Source organism: Amborella trichopoda, chromosome 7, assembly GCF_054954075.1.
Source record: "Amborella trichopoda isolate Santa Cruz 75 chromosome 7, AtrichopodaSantaCruz75HAP2 v2.0, whole genome shotgun sequence".
Classification (NCBI taxonomy): Eukaryota; Viridiplantae; Streptophyta; class Magnoliopsida; order Amborellales; family Amborellaceae; genus Amborella; species Amborella trichopoda.
Genome location: NC_142342.1, coordinates 17,830,679 through 17,843,944, shown reverse-complemented (window position 1 = coordinate 17,843,944; position 13,266 = coordinate 17,830,679). Strand labels below are relative to the sequence as shown.

The following is a 13,266-nucleotide window of genomic DNA, read 5'->3' as shown; positions in this document are numbered from 1 at the left end:
ATTTTTTATCAAATTTACCCTCTTTCAAATTTACTCTCAATCCGATGCTTTAAACACCATACCACATTCCATTTTATATGTTAAACAATTAGTTTGATGTTAGAACCATTGAACCGCCTTCTGTTGACATTTTTTTATGAAAATTTTATTTTATGAAAATCAAACGGTATGATGATTCTAATATCGGACTGCATTCTGTTAAATTTTATAAGTAAACAAAATAATCCGATGTTAAAACCATCGGATCGTATTCTATTGTAATTTTTTATAAAAATCAAGCATTCCCATGATTCTAACGTGGCATTATATTGAATTTTGTAAGGTAAACATGCGATCGTATGGTTCTAATATCGATCCGCATTTAAATTTTGAAAGTTAACCAACTGCATTATGTTGAATTTAAAAGTTAACTAATTGCATTATGTTGAAATTTTTTTATAAAAATCAAGCTGTCAAATAGTTCTAAAATCGACAGCATTCTATTGAAATTTGTAAGTTAAGCAAGCGATCCTACATTGGAACCATCTGTCTTCTGTTCAATTTTTTAAGTAAACTAAAGATTCGACAAAAATTCGAGAGTCAAACTTGAGAAAAATAAACAGTATCGGGTTTACCAAGCAGTATGAAAAATCGAACAGGAGACGAGCTTGTCAAAAAATTTAAAGATTTGTCTTGTTTTCATATTATAACAAGCTATTTTCGAATCATTCTGACAAAACAGTATGAAAACCCAAAACCCATTCCGTAGGTAAATTTCCCAAAAAAACAACAAGCCTTGGGTCTTCATATATTCTTATATAAAAAAGAGAACATCGAAATTACAACTTTATCTCCATTTCTAAGATTTACAGCCCCCTCCACAACCCGACCTCGGCCAAGCAACCATGAGAAGGGACGAGGGCACCGAACATATCGTCCCGTTCGATCGAGATATCAATGACATAACAGTATACCGCCGCGGGAGCATAATTTCTCTATAGTAAAAGTAAAGGGGGCGGGGGGTGGTGTCCTATTTGATTTAGCCGTGCATCAGGGCGGTGGCCGCCTCCTGGACGAGCGGTTGCGTGGCGTGAACGAAGGATTCGGTGTCGCCGTGCAGCTGCTCCCAGGAGCGTGCCGCCTCCTTCCCCTGCCCCATCTTCCTCACAAACGCCACAAACAGCCTCCAATTCTCGTGCCGGAAAAGATCGGGACTCATCCTGAGGTACGTGAACGCACACATGGCCTCCTCTGAACCTTCTAAGGAGGACGCGTTCAGTATCTGATTGAGCGCACCCTCGTCGTAGCGGGGCAACGCATTCTCGCCCGCCAAAGGCACCTTGGCCTCACGTGTCGCCAGCACCACTTGGTGCACCAATCGTTCGGGTGAGCATTGGGCATCCTGCATTAAAGCTTATCAAATTCGCATCAAATTCAAATTCTCGAACAGATGGCCGACATATTATATGCAGTACAGATTGTAACATAGAGCAAGTGTCGGACAATTCATCAGAAAGCTCACCTGCGGTTGTTCATAGTCCTTCATCTCTATGCAGGTGAAATTGAAGACGACCCCATGCCTCGCAAACAACCGGGCAATAGGCAAATACCCATCCCTAAATCGAGTGTTGTAGTAGCCGGCCGTGAGCTCGGGTGCATGAGAACGAGTCCCATAGTGCCAGTGAATGCCCGCCACTTTGCCCGAGAGCTTAGCCCCACTGCCGTCGAAAATGGTCTCAGCAGCTGTGAGAATCAGCTCGCCATGGTCCAACAGCATTTGTGAGTACCAGCTCAGAAAGAATTCACCGTAAGGACTGCTCCAACCCCCATCTCTCTTGAAGAAGGGGGCATCCTCAGGCCAGTTGTTGTAGTGGCCTGCATCGCTCGGCCCGCCATGGCCCCACTCGCTCTTTCCAGCCTCCTCCGCCGCTGCCTTGAGGCTGCTCAGCATGTACTGTTGAAGATACATAAACTCAAGCATTAGATTACAGAGCTTTATTCAGTTCAGTTCCAAAAGACAATGAGAAGAACTATGATGGCCTGCCTCTCCAGTTAAGCAATGCGCACCTTATCATAGCACTGAAAGGCTCCAATTCCGGGGAATTTCCATGTGCCATTAAGCTCTGGATATGACGGGTACCGGAGTTCTCCGGCTGGACCCATCCCCACTTGAATTTCCTGAGCAAAATTGCAGATTACATTCAGTAATGGAAAAGGAGATCCAATATCCAATGAAGATTATGAGAGGGGCAATATACCACAATCGTTTCTCCCAGAAGGTCCTTGAAGTTGTCCCCAAAGGCTCTCATGAAATCAGAGTAGCACTGGGCAGGGCTCCGGCCCTTGAGAACTGGAAGCTCATCGCAACCCAGTGACACATACTCGTAGTTCCTCCTCCTCCATTGGTCTGTGTAAGCAAGATCAGGATCCTTTTCTGTCTCTTCCAAAACCCATTTTGGCAGAGGAATCCTACAAAATCAACAACCCCAAATCCTTCAGTCACCAAAGCCCAATCCCAATGGCAAAAAATTGAAAAGCTCAACAGATCCAAGGAAAAGCCCCAGTTCCATGAGTGAAATCAAATTCATGAAAAGAAACAAAGCACAAAAGCAAGCATTACACAAATGAAAAATGCTAAAAAGAAAAACAAGAGACAAATCCTCCCCAAAAAAATTAAAACAAAACAGAAAGCCGGGGACCCATTTTAAAGGCTTAAACAAAAACCAACAAAAAGCGTATGGTCCTGCATAACAGAATAAAAAATCCTAAGATCCAGAACGCCATAAAGAATATCACATAGAAGAGAAGAGAGAAAAGAGAGAAGAAGACAAAGGAATGAGAAGAAGAGAGACGAAATTAAGCACTTACGTGCACGAATCACCAACATTGCCACCACACTGGTGAAACGACATGACCGCCTGCACCTTAAGCCCATGTTTCCTCGCCATTTCGAAAAGCTCAGTATAACCCCCCCAATTGTAGTTTCCAGGTTCGTCTCTCTCTACCAGTCCCCACCACACATCCAACATAATCCCCTCGACCCCTGCGCTCTTCAACGCCTGCAAACTCGCATTCATCGCCCTCTTCCTGTTCATCCCATGGTTTTGGGTCACGCTGTCCAAAGGCAACATCACAAAAACAGGAATCCCTCCCTTTCCATTCTCTTTGGATTTCAATGACCCATGTTCTCTCTCTTGCTTTCCAACCTCTTGTTCAGCAATTGCAGTCTCAAAAGCTTGGCAAGCCACCGATAAATCAGGGCGCCCCACCTGACGCTTCCACCACTCTTCGGGAGGGGGAGAGGAGCAACAGGGGCTGAGGGGAGGGGAGGGCCCCTCGGCCTCAATTCCTTGGTTTTGAATCCGGCATCGAAGTGGGGTTGACGGGGATTTCCATGTCGCAGTTGCACTCACAACAGCCATGGAATCAGAGGAAACAGAGGGCTCAGATGCAGCTGAGTCCCTGATGGGGGTGCCACTCAGGGCGCCTATCTGGTGCGAAATTGACAACGCCATTTCTATATATAGACTCGCTAATCAAAGTTCCAGAGAAGAAGAACAGGAAATCTACTTCTACAAAATAGGAAACAGAACAATACTTATAAAAAAAAAAGAAGAAAAAAGCCTTCTCTTGAAGAAAAATCAAGCAAAGGCAAGGAGGCGGAGAAGTAGAAGAGGAAGAGATCTTCCTTCGAAGAAAATGGAACGAAAATGAAAATGAAGATGAAGATATGTACTTTCGAGGGAAATTGATTAAGAAAAATGTACAAAAGATACAAATTACAGGGGAAATTAAACAAAAAGTAAGAAAGGATAAAAGAAAACAGGGGAAAGAGAGAGAACCAACCAAAAAAATGAGGTGAACACTTTTTTACAGAAAAGCAATCCAAAAAGAGGAACAGAAGGCAAGAAGGAAGCCCTTCCAAGCCTTATAAAACCAGGAGAAGATGAAGGAAACGGAAGAAAAGATAAATGTCTTTTCTGGAGTCAGTGCAAGGGATGAAAGATTGCGGTGGCGGACTCCAATGAGATCGGGTTCTTTATATAGTCCCGCTCGCACAAAACGTTACATCCCACGTGTCAATCGACACGTGTCGGATGACACGTGTCGGATAAGAGACGTGCATTATTCCTGCGGCTGATATTCACTTATGTGAAAACGAACGGTCCGATTGTTACTGGCGAAGAACTTTCCAAATTCCTTGATATCCGCCTCCAGTGGCCAATGAGACTGCTGCACGTGGAGACGTCTCATGGTGAAGCCATGACACGTGTCTTACAGGGGACGGCGTGGGGACAGATTTGTAAGAGAGAGAGAGAAAGGGAGGGTGTGAGGCTTGGCAAATCTTGAACCGTCCGCGTCTCCATCGTTGATGCTCGAGTGTCTGAACGCTGCTTTAATTGTAAATAACAAGTGGAGTGGTTATTACGAGTGGATTTCCGTCTGGATGAACAATAACTTGGCCAGCAAGACTTTATAGGATACGCCAATGGTTTAAAAAACGGATCGGTGATCCGGATCGGGCTTCTAAAAAATCGATCTGGATCGGCGAATCGGCGATTCGGATCGGGAATCAGGTGAATCGGTCAGAATAAAACTTAAAAAAAATTCGAAAAAATTATTAAAATTCATTATAAATATTGTTTTTTAGGAATTCAATAAAAAATGAGGGTACTCCATTAAGAATTTTCATGTTTTTGAATGAATATGCGAATATTGATATGTTCTTTCCATGCATGAACCGCCATTCAGCATTTAATTTACAGTATTTCGTGCTCATCCCTACACTGTTGCTGTTGGGACTCGATATGTGAATAATATGGCTGGGATAGGGTGGCCTCAGAATCATCATCTCTCTCATTTTCTCTTTGAATAATATGGATTAAAAAAAAAAAAAACAAATTTTCAAAAAAATCGATCATGGATTAAAAAAAAAATCACGAATTTTCAAAAAATTCTATCATGGATTACAAAAAAAAAATCGATCATGGATTAAAAAAAAAAAATCACAAATTTTCAAAAAATTCAATCATGGATTACATAAAATTCGATCATGGATTACATAAAATTCGATCATGGATTACAAAAAAAAACAAACAAAAAAAAACAAAAAATTCAATCGTGGATTACAAAAAAAGAAAAAAACAGTTCGATCATGGATTACAAAAAAATTCAATCATGGATTACAAAAAACTCTATCATGGGTTACAAAAAAAGCAAAAAACAAAAAATTCAATCATGGATTACAAAAAAAAAAACAAACATTTCGATCATGGATTACAAAAAAAAAACAAACATTTCGATCATGTATTACAAAACATTCGATCATGGATTACAAAAAATTCTATCATGGGTTACAAAAAAAAAAAAAAAAGCGATCATGGATTACAAGAAAAGAAAACAAACATTTCGATCATGGATTACAAAAAATTCTATTATGGGTTACAAAAAACCAAAAAATTCGATCATGGATTACAAAAAAACAAAAACAAGTATTACAAAAAAATCTATCATGGATTACACACACACACACACACAAAAAAAAAAAAAAAAAAAAAAAAATTCCTTACGGACTCTCCGATTCACTGTTCGGACTCGCCGATTCCGTACAGTGAATCAGCGAGTCACTGTGCGAAATCGTCCGGTTCTCTCTAGAGCCGGACGATTTCCGATTTTTCAACCGATCCGGTCCCTTTTTGCGAATTCCGAGTCGAACCGGGCGAGTCCGGTTCGACTCGACGTTTTTTAAAACGCTGGGATACGCGATTAGAAAAGGGAACACTTTAGAACAAGGAAAATTTTATAGACAAATTAGGGCCTACCTCAAAAATTTCACTCAAAGAACTTGTTTTAATTTCTAAATATCATCACATTGATCATTGGTCATCAAGATGTGACATCAAAAAAAAAAGATTTTAAGTTTTGAAAACCGTGCATCTTGTAACATTTTTTTTTAGTGTCAATTTTTAAGATTTTCTAAGTATTCATAGATTTGTTTGGTCTACAGTATTCTTTAAGCTCTCTAAATTTTGTAATTAGATATGGAAATATATTTTAAGGTTATCACCAAGATTTTAGCATTGAAACTATATTTCTCGATACTATTTGAAGGTGGGCTTCATTTTGAATGTTTAGAACCTCGGCTCTATACAAACCTCACCCATTAAAAAAAGACAAATTTATTAAAATATGTTTATAAAAGATAAATTATTGAATATTTTATTTAATCGTAACTATTCCAATATGGAAAACGTTTATAGAACGGTGAGGCCTTAAATAATCAAATGAGGGCACACCTCAAAAATTCACTAAAAGATGTTTGGATACTCAAAAATGCTCAAATTGATCATCTAGATCTCAAGATGTATAGACATGAGAATCAATGGATTTTAAGTCTTGGAAATAATACATCATGTAATGGATTTTTTAGACTACCGAAATTCAAGATTATCAAGTGTTTATAGATTTGCTCGATCTACACTTTTTTTAAACTTTAAATTTTATAATTAGAGATGAAAATAAATTTTTAGGGCTTTACAAAGATTTCAGATACTAGAACAACATATTTTAATACTATTTGAAGGTGCGCCTTATTATGATAGTTTAGGGCCTCAACCTTATGCAAATCACACTAGTTAAATAAAGGTAAAAAAACAAAGTAAAGCCTCGCCTCAAATCGTCCTCCAGAAAGCACTTTGAGCATTAGAAATCTTGGTGATGCCTTTAAAATCAATTTCCAATACCAAATATGAAATTTGAAGCTCAAAAATGGTACGGATCTTGCGGATCCGTAAACTTTATTTTTAGGGTAAAATAGATGGTTTAAATATTGTTTTACAATATACACTATTTTTAGAGCTTCAAATCTAAAATTTTTTTCTTCACAAACATAACGGTCAAGGATCAGATAATGGATTTGAAGGTTTTTGAATGCTAGAACTACGATTTTTGGCAAGCTTTAAGGTGAGGCTTTACTCTTTTTTATAAGGCAACAACCCTATCAAAACTCTCTCTCTCTCTCTTAGCATCTCTTCCTTAAATGAAAATCTCTCTCTCTCAACTCTCAAGAAATAGCAACTTAGCCTCTCTTCATGAAATCAGGAATCTCTGTCTCTCTCAACTCTCAAGTGATAACAACCATCATTTTAAATTAGATTTCATTATCTCCCGTAAGAATCGTGATCTTTAAAATAGGCACGTATTCTACCTCTTTTCTCTTAAAGATGAGAATGTATCCTACTATTTTTATAAAGTTAGGGCTTTTTATATTTTTGACACATGTGTTCACCTCTTAAGTCTGGCTTAATAATGCAGTATGTATATTTTGAGATTTTTTTTAAACTTTTTATTGTGCATTACACTTTTGTTTCACTTTGTATTTTTATTTATTTTAAAATAATTTTTTGAATTGTTTTTATCTTTTTAGGGTCTTTTGGGCCATATACACTACTCAGCCTGTCAGGTTAAGCGAGTAAAAAAAAATTGAATATTAATAAAACGATTGATTGATAAAGAGGCAAGAAGAAATAATGCTACTAAATAAAGCCGAGATCAAACTACTTAGTTTAAAAAAAATAAAAAATAAAAAAAAAAAAAAAAAATGAAGAAAAAAGAAAGAAAGAGAAGAAGAAAAAGAGGGAGGAAATAAACATGGATAAACATATAGAACCAAGCTAAAGTACAACTTCTCTGCAATTGCATGAAAAAAAAGGAAAATAAAGAAAAAAAAGCAATGTGGGTTTACCCAGAGCAACATACGAAACTAGAAGCCTTAGAGTAATGGCAATCACATATATGGTTATGATTTAAAAGTTTAAAGTCCACAAGAGAAGGAAAACCAACAAGGAATTTGTTAGAGGGCCTTCTATTTATTTAAGCGGAGGAATCTTCTTTTTGACCAAAAAAAAAAAAAGACAAAGGAAAAAGAATTAAGAACAATAAGTTCCATGTTATTCTTGATGATAGGGCATATTCTTGATGTATTTTAATTTTTAGTTATATATTGAATGAGAATATTTTGTGGCCACACACATAAGAAATTCTGGGCATTTGGGGCCAGTAAAGGCTTTATGAGAGCATGTAATCAATATTTTGATATAGTGAAACAAAACTTCAGTGGGAGTATGGTGCAATTAGACCAAGATAGACAAATGTTATTTGTCGATACTCAGACTAGATTTAACGCGTTAGGCCAATTGAGTTTGAAAACTCTTAATTAGTTGTGCATAGAGCACAACCAGCGAGAGTTAGTAGAGTTATCCCTTGATGAAGTTGGAGTTACTTAGGGTAGAGAGTTAAGGAACTATATTATCCTTATGTGTAATGGTAGGCTTGTAGAGACGAGAGTCAAAGCCTCTTCTTGAACCATCACATGTCATGTAAATATGATAGCTGTATTGAGAAAGTGAGTGAGCATTGAGGATGATATGTGTACATGTGCAAGATATGACCCCTTATGCACCAGAGAGTTGTGGCTGCAAAAGGTCTGCGTGAACTTGGACTTGTCTCTAGGCAAGAACATGCAATCTATATACTGAGATTATGTCCCATCACCTATTGGCTGACTTTGGTGGCCCAATCATGAACCCTTGCGATAGCATGTGGGTCATGAAAACTGTTGGGTCAGTTTGACAAATTAAGTATGAATTATAGTCCACGGTAGAAAATGAAGTGCTTCAACAAATTTGTAATTTTGTAATATTGTTGGATCTGAATACCATTAAAATTATGATTTTTAGATTGATAGTTTGAAATTTTGGAAGTCTCTAGATATTTTAATTTCACAAAATAAATTTATAGATAGAAAGAAATTGAATTTTCAGTATTTTAAATATTCAAATAGAAAAATAAATTATCTATTCTTTTTTAAAAATCATTGTTTAATTTTTTTAAATCATATATTATATGGGTGCCCACCATAGTAGCTCATGAGAAGTGCGTGGGGCCCACAAGGGGGGCCCCATGAATGTAGGGGGGCTTACTTTCCTATTTTGAGACCTTGTGAAACTAAAAGAAAAGGGAAAGTAAAGAGATTTTTTTTTCAGTTTTACAACATGTGTAAGAGATTATGGAAAAGAAAGGCCAATACAATATATTTTCTTTATCTGATGGGATTAGGTTAAAGAAACTTAATGATAAGGTTTTAGCATCTTCTTTTTAATCATGATGGCTGATCTAAGCCATGTATGACTCATATCCCTCACCTCATATGTCTCTTATGATCAATTGTCTAGATCTAATCTATATAAGGATGGCTAACCCTAAGAAACCCTAACCTTAGAGAAAATCTATAAATAGAGGCCCTACCTCTACAACTTTCTCTGCACTTGATCTCTCTCTCTTTCTCCTATGAGTAGTATGCCACCCTCTCTCATCTCTCCCTAAGCTCTCACATATCTCCCATCTCTCCATTAGAAATACTAAAAAGAAAAGAAAAGGGGCACCCCCTACCTAGATCCAAGAGTGGGGCACGCCACATACGCTCAGGCATTGAGGCCTAGTTCTTGTTAGATTGTTTTATTGTACTCATAATTGTTCAAAGGTTGTAGCCTATGGTTTCTCATGCTTCAAAGATCTGAGATAGACCATTAATCTTATACACTATTAGAGGATGAGACTTAGAGTGGGGTGTACAAAATCCAATTGAGGTAATCTTCTAGTAATCTTATTTGTGGTATTTAGTCTTATGTTTTCTTGTTCTAGTAGCATTATGTAATTTTTTATTAATTGAATAAAATAAATCTTAATAGTAGCAGCAAGTGAGAACATTTTTTTGGTTGTTTATTTTTTTTATTTGGAGTTTATTTAATTGTAATTGGACATTTGTAAATGTTTAGTTAGGTATAGAAGTGAAAATTAAAAACCACATATACCGTGCTAGTTCACTTGTCCAACTTTCAAAAGACCTTTTACTTATTGGACATGTGGAGGGAAAAGCGAGAGGGAGAGAAAGAAGCTACAAAATTTTCATTTATAAAATAGAAATTGCCATGTTTTCTTCTTCCATTCCAATCATAATGGAAGTCACTCTGTGAGGCCCTAAACAATCAACTTAACACGCACCTCAAAAATTTACTAGAAGAGGTTGTTTTTATTGGGCTCACCCAGTCGAGCCATCCCGCACTGTATGAGTAGAAATCATGCAATAAAACAAATAAAATAAATAATAATTTAGTATCGAGATTTACGTGATTCACCATTTTAGGCTACGACCATAGAAACAGGAGGTCAGATCCACTATTAACAATAATAGTTACAAAAATTCTTCCAAAAAGCAAATTTCATTGGGCTTCCTGGCTTCTTCTAGAGACTTTTTCTCTAGCTTTCCCTTCTCTGAGGTTCTCTCTCGAAAGCTTTCTCTATGTCTGGGCTTACCTCTCTCCTAGGTTTTTCTCTTTCTAAGAGGCAATATGGTAAACCCATCGAAACACTCTTTCTCTCTCTTCCTTTTGAGAAACCCCCAACTTCTTTATGTGAGGTGTCTCTTATGAGATTTTGATTCCCAAAATCTCTAACCATCTCACATGCTAACGATCCATTTATAACAACCACAATGGGCTGTGTTAACACTATCCCCTTATTGTTGGGGAATTTTTTTCATTAGTGCCCCTTCGGCAAGGGACATGACATCTAACCATTTTGATGCTCAAAAATCTTTAAATCGATCATCTCGATCTCAAGATGTATGAACATGAGAAAAAATATATTTCAAGTCTTGAAAATAGTGCATCTCGACTTTAAAGATTTATGGACATGAAAAACATAAGTTTCAAATCTTGGAAATAGTACTCCTTGTAATATATTTTCTGGACTATGAGTTTTTATGAAGTATTCATAGATATGCTCGGTATACACTACTTTTTAAGCTTTAAATCACAAATATTTCCAATATTGGAATAACATCTTTCAACCCTATTTGAAAGTGCACTTTACTTTATTTATTTAGAGTCGCAACATTATACACATCACACCCTTTATGTTTTGGTTCCATACGGAGTGAGAATATTTTGAGGCCGCATGCGTAAAAACATCTTTTACTTAATCTAGAGCCCTTTACAATGTGGTTCTGATGTGATTAATTCAAGCACATCATAACATTGAGAGTAAATAAGTCAATGAATAGACTACATTTGAAAATGCAATGCTCATGACAAATTGAAAATGCATAGCTAAAATCAATTTATTGACTTCACTATGTGTATAGCATATCTGTTATCATATGCATAGCATATCTGTTATCATATGCATAGCTAAGAATCAATTTATTTAATTTCGTTCTCTATAAATGACTCATGAAAGCATATGAACTAGTATTTCTCATACAATTTGAAGCATAGTAAAACATTAAGACTAAATAACTCAGTACCTTTTCCTAAATATAAAATAAACTCAAATAACTGCCTAAATTGAAAACGTGGAGCTGAACAACTTCACGAAAGAGCCGATAATTTAAGAAGTTCAAACGTAGTAGAGCAATACACAGAAATCCAAGTGCTTATTTCAATCTTTAGTGAAGTACTTATGCAGTTAGCCTACCATATGTAATTATATGAAGAGATCATATAAGACTTAAGAATTATTAAGTAGGGCATTTGCAGCAATGAGCATTCAAGTATGAAGATCAACAAATGTAAAGTGTCAGATTCCAAAGGATGGGACATCATGAAGGAAATTTCATTAATATAACAAACAACCAAATTAGAAGTTAACGAATAACGTACAATAAAGCCAAAACCAACTCTTCAATAATCACTTCAAGTGCAAAGTGACCCCATTTAAGCTAATAAAAATCATAAGTTCTAGGATTAGAGAACAAAACTTCATTCACTGTTTCAACACATAATCGTAAAGTTTTATTGAAAACAAGGTGTGACGCAAACTTAAACATCAGACTCTGACGAACTGCAAATACCAAATATAGTTGTCCATATCTGTAGCATAAGCAATTTCTGTTATGCAAAAAAATTAGGAGAGTTTACGAAAGGAACATTTACAATGAAGAGATGCTCTTTAGCACGATACAGACAAAACGTCTAAAGCACATCTAAGCCTGATAATGAACTCTTACATGTAAAATCAATTGCATCCTATGGTTCCAACCACATGGAATCAAGGCATAAAATCCCAACAAGCAACCAAGGGTTTTCTATCATTATGTGGAACCCCACAAGTGCTCTAGAAGATGTTTGACATATTTAATCGACAGTGCAATGAAATAAGAATTAACAATTAAAAAATCAAAGAAGAAATAAGATGAAAGAGCATTATGTGATGATTTCATAATCCATGTGAACTCCCACGTTTAAAGTTCTATTGAGAACCAAGGAGTGATGCATACTTAAACATCAGACTCTTGATGAACTGCAAATACCAAAGGAACATTTACAATGAAGTGATGCATAAGCAATTTCTGTTACAGAGAAAAAAATTAAGAGAGTTTACAAAAGGAACATTTACAATGAAGAGATGCTCTTTAGCAAACAAAGCATCTAAGCAATTTTTCTTATAGCGAAAAAATTAAGAGACTTTACAAAAGGAACATTTACAATGAAGAGATTAATCCCCGAAACCAGCAATGCAAACGTGTCATTCAACAAATTAATCCCCTTACTCACTAAATCTTGAGGATCCAAAATGTTATAAGAAGCAAAATGTATTGCATCCATACCTTAGTGTGCTTTGCCTAGTTAATGTTGCCACACCTCTGAGAGAGAGAGAGAGAGAGAGAGAGAGAGAGAGAGAGCTGCATTTTAGCAATCCATGGGGGTCTATGAGATCTTCATTTCCTAAGCCATCTGAGATATAGATAGATGCGGTTTTGCTGGGAAGAGAGAGGGAGATGGGTATCGATGATCTATGGTTTACCAGGGAGAGAGAGTAGAGAGAAAGGGAAGCTTGGCACCTCACGGTGTTTAAAGAGAGAGGCATTGGTTTAGCAGGAGAGAGAGAGAGTTTGAGAGGGGTAAAGATGACTGGTTTGGGAGAGAGTGAGTGATGTATTAGAGATAAAGAGAATAAGAGAGGGAGAGAGGTATTGCATCGATAAATTAGATTAAGAGAGATAGAGAGAGAGTGGCCACTGGTTTGCTGGTTTGGGGGAGAGAGCGAGAGAGCTGCATCTGGTTTGAGGGAGAGAGATGGGTAATATAAGGGAGGTATCTTTTGACGTTATAGAGTTTAGAGAGTGAGGGATGCGACTTTAGAGAGAGATAGAATGATGTGTTGAACGAGATAGCCCTGACAGAGAGCACTGACAATGAAATCAATGACCCATTTTCAAACGAGCGA

General features: G+C 36.9%; 1 protein-coding gene and 1 long non-coding RNA gene across 2 annotated transcripts; both read right to left on the bottom strand.

Annotated features, from left to right (window-relative positions):
- Positions 1-753: 753 nt before the first annotated feature.
- BAM1 (beta-amylase 1) lies at positions 754-3,992 on the bottom strand. Its single transcript, XM_006851273.4, has 5 exons — positions 2,848-3,992; positions 2,238-2,448; positions 2,047-2,157; positions 1,502-1,933; positions 754-1,381 (listed from the first exon to the last, which is right to left on the bottom strand). The coding sequence occupies exons 1-5, from the start codon at positions 3,492-3,494 to the stop codon at positions 1,019-1,021; spliced, it is 1,764 nt and encodes a 587-aa protein (XP_006851336.2). The 5' UTR covers positions 3,495-3,992; the 3' UTR covers positions 754-1,018.
- A 312-nt stretch (positions 3,993-4,304) lies between these two features.
- On the bottom strand, positions 4,305-12,721 carry LOC148781293 (uncharacterized). Its single transcript, XR_016059430.1, has 2 exons — positions 12,647-12,721; positions 4,305-4,370 (listed from the first exon to the last, which is right to left on the bottom strand). It is a non-coding gene; the product is annotated as an uncharacterized LOC148781293 (long non-coding RNA).
- Positions 12,722-13,266: the final 545 nt, after the last annotated feature.